Below are 8873 nucleotides of genomic sequence, written 5' to 3'. Positions count from 1 at the left end.
TATTATGATTCTTCTGCAGGTACACTAACCCCGCTTATGTAGGGAAAAGTTAGTAGTACACGGCTAGTATATAGGGAGAGTACGTATTGTGCCACCGAAGGATATCCGTATATTGTCATAGTTTGATTGGCAAAAATTTTATTTTTGTGAGGACATATAGGTCATGCATACATCATATCATACGCACTATTTTTGCTTTGAATGTTTATTAGCATTTCATCATAGTGATCATATTGTTTTGCTTCGGGTGTTTATTAGTAGTTTTTGTACAAAATTCCTTCACGCCATGCTTATCTCGTTTTCAGTAATTTCAAACCCCACGTGGTTAGGAAAACCTAAAAACCATTGCGTTGTATTTGAACAAAATTTATCTACGGGATTAAACAATTGAAATGCGAAGTTACGAATCTTGTAGTGATTAGTGCTTCATGTTTCTGCGGATAAAAGTTCCCTAGACGGTTCAACTCTCCTAGAGAGTCAAAATAAGGATGTTACCCTTAGATGAGACCGTTAGTTGTTTATTCTGATGTATCTTTCCCATCACGATCAGCTAATCTTATGATATCCATGGTTCTATAACCATTCTGTTTCATCCAAATGTGGGTGTTTTCTACTATAGGTCAAAGTTAGTTTGAGATCATATATTTATACTTGTCTCTAGGCCATTCGTTCAATGCTTAATGCCAATCTATCACGGCCATCTTGAATGAGAATAATCCTGTGGTTCTAGCATTGATCTTCGCTTATTTCTAATCACCTTGATTTGTTTACCTAAAATAGACCCACTTACATTCTTGCTCAAATAAAAATAAATAAATCAAGAACTTGATCATAGACATTATAGTCATCTTGCATGAATAAGGTTGCACGTTTGTTGCATGGGAACCACATTATTGCATTACATAGCATTACATTGTTGGGCCATGCAAAGTTAGGGAAATCTTGGTGGTAGTTTAACTAACCATATGGGTTCATGCATTTGAATATGTTTTCTGACTGCTTTTGCCTCTTTAATCTATTTGTATTCGATCGTGTTATTCGGATTGCTATTATTGGTTCTTATATGGTGGAGATTTGTCCCACGCCCTATAGTGCCGCGACGGGACCTAGGGCCTCGTGTGTGCGTCCGCCACGCGATTGTGCTCCTGGGAGCGCGCCGGTGCTTAAGTGCGTGTGGATGAAACTACATTGCCCATTTCTTTTGTGCAAGCTTTGGAATCATTTTTCTCCGCTTTTGTTCGTTAAGGGGGTAGGCCCTAAACAACTAACAAAGCGAATAGGTTGTTTTAGGGTTGAATTCTAGGGGTGTTAATACACTAAGTGGCATGACAACATGTACATCTTGCATCATACAGTTTAATTAAATAAACAGTTTTGAGCAAGAATGTCTTTGAGCAAAAATTTGCCTTGATGCCCTTCTTTCCCGTTTTCAGGGGCACGTCAACTTTTGCCTTACGATATCATGACAAGTGAGGCAACAAAAGTGCAGCTTGAGTCTTGTCACTACTGTAAGATGTATGACCGTCCTTGTGTACAAAGCAGTTCCGGTGATAAGAAAAGTATTTCCAGCAAATTACTTAAAGAAGATACTAATTCCAAACCAGAAACAACTTGGGAGCCAAAGGAGACCAGCCATGTTTATCTAGACTCGCTAATGCCACCGTCACAACTCCTGATGGAACTTCAGGATCATCAGGTAGATTGTCAGACTCTCAAGCATGGCACATGTGACATAGACTTGAGTGGATGGGAAATTACATGCACAGATTTCGTCCCACGTGGTAGAAGGCAAGCTCGTTGTACTACCCACACCGACACAATCATGAGAATAAGAACTCGTTCGCATGTTCGGGAGTTCCAAAAACCAAAAATTGGATGTCGCTGCCCTCTTTGCCAACCCTATTTCAAGTGTGGCGAATATGGCCATTTCCTTGGAGACTGTCGTTCTTCCATTTGGAAATATCTGCCAAATCAGATCAGCACACCTAGCGACTTAAATTGGACAGGGCAACCATCTAGTATTAAGTCAGGAAGTCAGTTAAACAAGCACCTGCGGCAGTTGGAGAATTCTTGTAAGTGGTATCGTCGAGAAAAGATGGGTCATGTCAGATCACTACATCCAAGAAAAATCCAATAGTTATGTCGTAATGACATTTTCATTAATGAACTATCCTCCTCTCTATCAGTTCCTTTTGTCCGTAAATCTAGGGACGAGATTTCTTTAAGGGGGAAGGATTGTAACACCCCGGTGTTAATCCATCCTAATTAAAGTTAATCATAATTAGTTTCAAACTTAAATGATCAAATCATAAGATAGCATTTTCTTTGTCAGCCTGGGCAGACCGGTCTGACCGGCTGAGGCAACCAGTCTGACCGGTTGAGCCGATTTCAACCACTTTGGGCCCCGCAGCATTTAAATCTTCTCTCTCTCCCTCATCAGTTCACTCGCCTCACTCAGCTCCCTCACTCCCTTCCCAAGCCCCTCTTTTCCCAAACCCTAGGATTTCAAATCCTCACCCAAAATTCAATCTCAAGGCCGGGTAAAGGATCAAATCGGCGTGGAAAGGTTCCTTCTCCATGATTCCCTACCCAGGGGTGCGTCGGATCCAAGTTTCTCACGGGGGAAGAACTCATTCGAGGTACTCTAGCTTGGGATGGCTCGATCTCTTCTTCTAGGCGGATTTAAGTGATTTCCTCTGGTCAAACACCCATAGGGGTATACCTGAACTAGATCATAGCAGAGTTTTGGAAGTGGTGGGCGATTTTCGCCGCGCTAAGGATTTCAGCTTTTGGTCTGGGCAGGACTGGTCTGACCGGTCGGATGAACCGGTCTGACCGGTAGCGTGGCTATGTTATGTAGGACTGGTCTGACCGGTCGGGTGGGCCGGTCTGACCGGAGGCCCTTTTATTCATTGGGCAAAAACTTGTAGGTTGCCTAACAAATTAAGAAAAAATCTCAAAAATACAAAATTAGTCTTATTTGAATGTTTGGATCTAAATCTCTAGGGAAAAATATTAATTTTTGTGAAATGACCCTTTTTGGCCTCCGTCAAAATTTAGGTTGTGTTTTAGGCTTGTTTAGTTAGTTTCGGCAAATCTATTGGTCTAAAAATTATGAAGTCTAGGCAGTAATTTAATTTATGCATGTGTAGTTCAATATTAAAGTTTCATGTCTAGAAAGCATAGTTTGAAGTGTTAGCTGGCTTTCTCATGTGTTAATATGTTTAGAAATTAAGGGATAGTTTACAAGTAAGAAGAATTATGTAAGTTAAATTATAGAGCTGTACCAGTGGTTTAGAACTTAGTTGGAGTTATTTTTGGCCGACCGGTCTAACCGGTACGAGCCACCGGTCTGACCGGTAGGGGTCCGGACAGTCCGGCAATTTGTCCGGATACTCTGGGTTTGTAGTGGTCTAGACGCTCGGGGTTTAAGTTCGGATTCTCAGGGCTTGGGAGTCCGGATACTCCGAGAATACGTCCGGATAATCCGGATTTAGGGTTCAGAGTCTCATCCAGTCACGACTGGTTTAGACCGGTCTGACCAATATTAGCAGAACAGAGTAGGGATCGGTAGGAGTAAGTTAGTGTAAATCCTTAGCGTTTGTTTCCAATTGTTGGTTACTTGTAATTGCAAAATCTTATTTGCATTCCCTTATGTTATGTGCATACATGTAGAACTTGTAGCGAGAACGTTGTCTGCGAATGGATCGTGAAGCCCAGGATCGGAGCAGAAAGATCGAGAAGGAATTCGTGAAGACCCGGCCCAATGGTCGGAAGGGCCCAAGGCCTTGCTAGAATTAACACTAACTTAGTGTTACCCTCAGGCAAGCCCCGGTACACATCCTACTATTTCCAATTGATGCCACCTATATATGTTTTAATTACGTGTACATTAAGTTTAGAAACTGTTTGGAACCCTAGTTGCATGATTCATAGACTTCCTTGAGTTATACTAGTGTGTAGATTTACTGTAGCAATTTAGTGTCTAATCACGCTCTAATTAGGCTCATTAGATTCGTCTCGCGATTTACAGTCCATTTGTGTAATGTGATTTATTTTTCAACTATATTTAATACACCATGCATACGATTTACAAAAAATTTAAATTTTGAGATTTTGAATCTAAATACGGCCTTAATTGCATCGCGCTCGGTACCTTTGAGTTTTTGCAAATTGCTCACATGCTGTGCGCGAGATTTCGTTTCGTCAACGAACAGCCTGATCCCCCACCTCTCAAGATTCGGTAAGGGCATAATTGCCAAAAAAAAAAGTTGCGCTTAATTGTCTATTTAAATAAAAACCGTAGATCATTATATTCTATAAATGCCCACACCGACAGTGTTGGGAACCCGTTCATGATTTGTTTAGTTTATTTAAACAGTACTCGTTCCACAACTACTTCACTTTAGTCATAAAGATCTCTTAAACATTTTACTCACCAGACGCCACACTAGGAGCCCGTTTGGCAGGGCGGCTCCGGCTCTGTCATAGAAGCTCCGGGAAATGCGGTGACTGGAGTGCGCGGCTCCGGCGGCTCCTTCGTCTCGTCTGCCACCTTTGCCCCTCGTGCACGCTGCGCCTCCGCGCGACGGCCGGCCGCTGCTCCTCTCGGACAGCTTGCCGACTGCAAGAGGCTAGGCGACGGCGAGAGCCGAGGCGCAGCAGCGCGGGGCGGGAGCCGATGGTGCCGGGTGGGAATCGGTGGTGCGGAGGCCACCAGCGGCGAGGGATGCGAGGTCGGGTGTAGGCAGCTCACTGCGGGAGGGGCGGAGGCGAAGGCAGCCACGGTAAGAGTGGGTGGCCAGAGCCTCAACTAGCGCCGGCGGCCGTGCGACGACGGCAACAACGCTTGGCCAGTGGCGGAGGCGCGAGAGCCGCCGCCAGCAGCAGCAACCCATCTGGGCCAGCGGCGGAGGGCAGCGAAGCAGCATATGGCAGAGCAGCAGCGCAACAACGGTGCGGAAGGCTTGATTGGATAAGGAATAGGTGAAGATAAGGAAGAGAAGGAAATAAAAATGGGAGAAAAACAAGAAAAAGAAGGGGAAAGAGAAAATAGAATGAAGAGAAAAAAATTGAGAGAAGGGAATAAAAATAAGAAGTAAAAGAAAAAAAGAAACTAAGGGTAGTATGGTCATTTGACATTTTCTATGTATATTAATCAACTAGGAAAAACTGTTTTGCCAAATAATTTCCAAAACTGCTTCTGCTCCACCACATAAGCCACTCCAACAAAAGAGCCGGAGCCGGAGCTATTTTTGGAGGAGCCGGAGTCCTGCCAAACAGGCCCTAGGGCCCTCTTTGGGAGGGCTCCGCGGGAGCGGCTCTAGCTCCGCGCTACAGTGTTTCGGCACTGTGCAGAACTGTGCTGCACAGTAGCACGAAGCTCAAACAATGTAGCTCCATGCTACAGTCAACTATGGGAGAGGAGTCGATAAAACTGAGAAGACGTGGCTTCTCTGGCTCCATGCTACAGGAATCTACAGTACTACTATAGTAGTTGGAGTGGTATGGGGGAAGTGCTCCCAAATAGGGCCTAGATTTCCCCCTATGCTCCAATGACAAAGAGGCTATTCGACTGACCAAATAAATAGTGTTCGGCTGGTAGAATAAATAGTATTATATGAGAAGAAATAAGCCGAGACAAGCCGAGATTTGGTCAGCCGAACAGCCTCAAACATTTTTGGAGAAATAATCACTAAGCAGAGTAAACAGAGGGAGACACCGTGAGAACTGCAGGAGAGGCACAAAAACTGTCGGCTATTAGCCCCTTTTGCTTGCTGAAGGCTGCCCTCTAACCGAAATTAGTCGGCAGGGGCACTTCCGTCAATCCACCGCGCCAACGGCAAATCGCACGGTGGACACACACACACGACACATGCGGCGAGAGAAGAGCAGGCGCGCACCAAGAAAGGCCATAAAAAGAAAGCGAGCTCGGAGCGGATCGAGCGGAAGAAGAGGCAGTCCTCTCCTGCTGCTCGCAGCTCACCCTTCTCCTCCGACACACCAAAGCGCAGCTCGAGCGCCCCACGAGCTCCCAGATCCCAATTTGTCCCCTGCGGGCAGAGGATAGCTCAGATGGCGATGCCCGCGCGGCCGCTGCTGGTGCTGGCCGCCCTGCTGCTGGCGGCGCTCCTGCTCTCCGCCGCCTCGGCCGCCGACAGCAAGAGTAATGGCCCCGTTACCTTTATCTTCACGCTTCCGGTTCCTGCTTCCTGTGGCGTGCTGCATTCCTTTTGGTTGTTGTTCTTGCGCGCTCCCAATCTGTCTGGGACTGGTGTTCACGGCTGCGAGCTTGGGGTCTGGATCTGGGTGTTTCGGATGCGTACCCCGGACTTGGATCTCGTGGCCGGCGTGGGTTGACGGTGGGTTCTACGCCATTGGGGATCGGGCAATTGGGCAGCGGGATCGCCGGTGTGAGTGTTCGCTGAGCCATGGCTCTCACTTCCTGTCAGTAAAGATACCTTCCTTGAAGTCCTGAACCGATAATTGACTGGCTACTTCCTTGTCTGGTCGAATAGGGAACCCAATCCTGGGGAATTTTAGTGCAGTCACCAACTTTGGCATATGTTTGTAGAAAAAAGGGTACTCTATGGTGTTATGGTCTGCTTCTTTTGGCATCCATGGCCAATTTTGAAATGTGAATTCGCAAACTTTTGTTGATGTTGAGTGATGGGGTTTGAGATTAGGTGCGTATTCATTTAGTTGTAATTTTTTCTTACACGAGTAGGTTATAAATGCGCAAATGCTGTGTGGTTGTTCTGATGTCAATATCGCAATCTGCATAGTTTTACTTATGTTGCTGATTGGAACATTATAGAAAATTTGATATTTATGAAAATAGATTCTTTAATACAATGCTCACTCACTATAACTTTACAGCCTAATATGCCCATGGATTGGAAAAATCAGCCATAGAAAGAGGCCGGCTGCTGCACTGCGTTTAAGTATGATCCGCCCATGTAGTTCTTTATCTCAGTGACTATTAATTTCAAACCTACTGCACACCTTGATACTTTCTAATGGACTATTGTCTGTAGAAGCTCATTTCCAATGGCTAACTATTTAAATAAACATTTATTAGTAGGACCCTTGTTATGGTTAATTTTATTCTATTCTTGTAAATTAGCTGTTTCAAAGGAAGACTCTGGTTCAGTAGCCTTCTTCTTACATTCTTTTATCTATGGAAAGTTATATTGCTAGCAATGCTCGGAGACTTATTTGTTCAAGTTGAAAGTACTACAAACCTTCTACATAAGCTTTGTTAGTAGGATGTTAATCTTCTACAGACCTCTTCTATATTTATTTTAATAGTAAGATTACTTACTGATTTCTACACCCCTGTGTTTGTAACATTTATCTAGGATGCATGCATTTGCATCTTCACTTCCTCTTGAACCCTGAAATTTATATTTTCCTCAAGACCGTGCTTGAATTATCTTCTTTCAGACAACCCTGCCGATCAGCTCGTGTCATTGATCAACAGCAACCGTACTGCCAGCAAGGCCTCTTCCCTTTCTGATAATCAAGGTCTGGGATGCATTGCTCTGCAGTACATCAAAGCATATGAAGGTCAATGCAGTGCTGTGCGTGACAAGAAGCCTCCTGAGACCAGTTTCGCCGAAATATTTGCCCCGAGCTGTGGTGTCCAAGTGGCAACGCTTTCAAAGATTACTGGGAGGCTCGTGGGTTGCCAGTCCAAGTACCCATCTCCACCTGAGGCCTTCGACATCCTGGTTAATGACGCGAAGGATCTCCAGGTGCTGCACAGCAAGAACCACACGGAAATCGGGGTAGCCGTGAGTGGCACCGACGGCGGTGGGCCGTACTTTTGGTGTGTCCTGTTCAGTGGTGGGAAGCCCGCCACCAGCTTCAAGGTGGACGGCGAAGTGCCCAAGACCGCCATGCACCCGGGATGCTTCAGCGGCAACAATGACGACTGCGCGGGTCCGAAGAACGGCGCCATTCCGATCAGTGCTGGCGCATCGAGGCTGGCGGCAGCGCTTCTTTTTGTGGTGGCTTGTGCCTTTGCTTTGTGAGCTTGAGTAGGGGGGGTTATATTTTCCACCATTCTTTTTACTGCGCCATTCTTTTGCTTGTTTTGAGCAGATGGACTATGTAAGGATCTGAAGATCATTGTTCAGCGTTCGAGTCTGTCCGTTACCTGTTCAGAATCCAAAGATCATTGTTCAGCATTTTGAGACTATCTGTATCTGTTCAGAATTCAGAATGTTCGAAGTGATTTTGAGACTATCTCTTCAGATGTTTGCTGACACTTTTGATAAATTGTGGTCGGATGGCATCAACTGCATCACCAGGGATGCCCATGTTGTCGATGCTGGGCATATGAACTGCCGCTGATTTGCTGATGGTGGTCATGCTTACGATTTTAGAGGTTCAGGCGGCTTAGGCTTTTCGTTGAGCATGGTTTAGGTAAATTTGTGGCAAAATTTTTGGCAGCGTTTGCAACACTAATTAGGAGTATTAAACATAGACTAATTATATAACTAATTATACGGATGGACGGAAAATCACGAGATGAATCTATTAAGCCTAATTAATCTATCATTAGAGGTTGTTTACTGTAGCACAACATTGTATAATCATTACATAATTAGGTTCATTAGATTCGTCTCGCGATTTCATCCGGCGTTATGGAATGAGTTTTGTTAGTTATCTACATTTAATACTTCTAATTAATAGTTAAATATTCGAAGTTACTGTAGAGCATGAAAAATTTTGGGAACTAAACAGAGCCAAGAGGTCGAAAAAAGAGAGCACCTATGATTTCGGATCATAAACAACCGTGCTCCCAAGTCCCAACTCCCAAATCTTCCGCTTGGAACGACAAGTAAATCTTTCTGTTGCGAAGTAAT

The 8873-nt window shown here is 44.8% G+C and overlaps 1 protein-coding gene across 1 annotated transcript; it reads left to right on the top strand.

Annotated features, from left to right (window-relative positions):
• The first annotated feature begins 5903 nt into the window (after positions 1–5903).
• LOC120679232 lies at positions 5904–8253 on the top strand. Its single transcript, XM_039960777.1, has 2 exons — positions 5904–6166; positions 7447–8253. The coding sequence occupies exons 1-2, from the start codon at positions 6076–6078 to the stop codon at positions 8034–8036; spliced, it is 681 nt and encodes a 226-aa protein (XP_039816711.1). The 5' UTR covers positions 5904–6075; the 3' UTR covers positions 8037–8253.
• Positions 8254–8873: the final 620 nt, after the last annotated feature.

This window comes from Panicum virgatum, chromosome 6N (genome assembly GCF_016808335.1).
Source record: "Panicum virgatum strain AP13 chromosome 6N, P.virgatum_v5, whole genome shotgun sequence".
Taxonomy (NCBI): Eukaryota; Viridiplantae; Streptophyta; class Magnoliopsida; order Poales; family Poaceae; genus Panicum; species Panicum virgatum.
This window is presented reverse-complemented; position numbering and strand designations above follow the sequence as displayed.

Bases quoted from the DNA above. Each gene is read 5' to 3' on its own strand.
- LOC120679232 (XM_039960777.1), top strand. From the start codon at position 6,076: ATGGCGATGCCCGCGCGGCCGCTGCTGGTGCTGGCCGCCCTGCTGCTG. The intron at 6,167-7,446 runs GTAATGGCCCCG...ATCTTCTTTCAG, and splicing joins CTCGGCCGCCGACAGCAAGA to ACAACCCTGCCGATCAGCTC.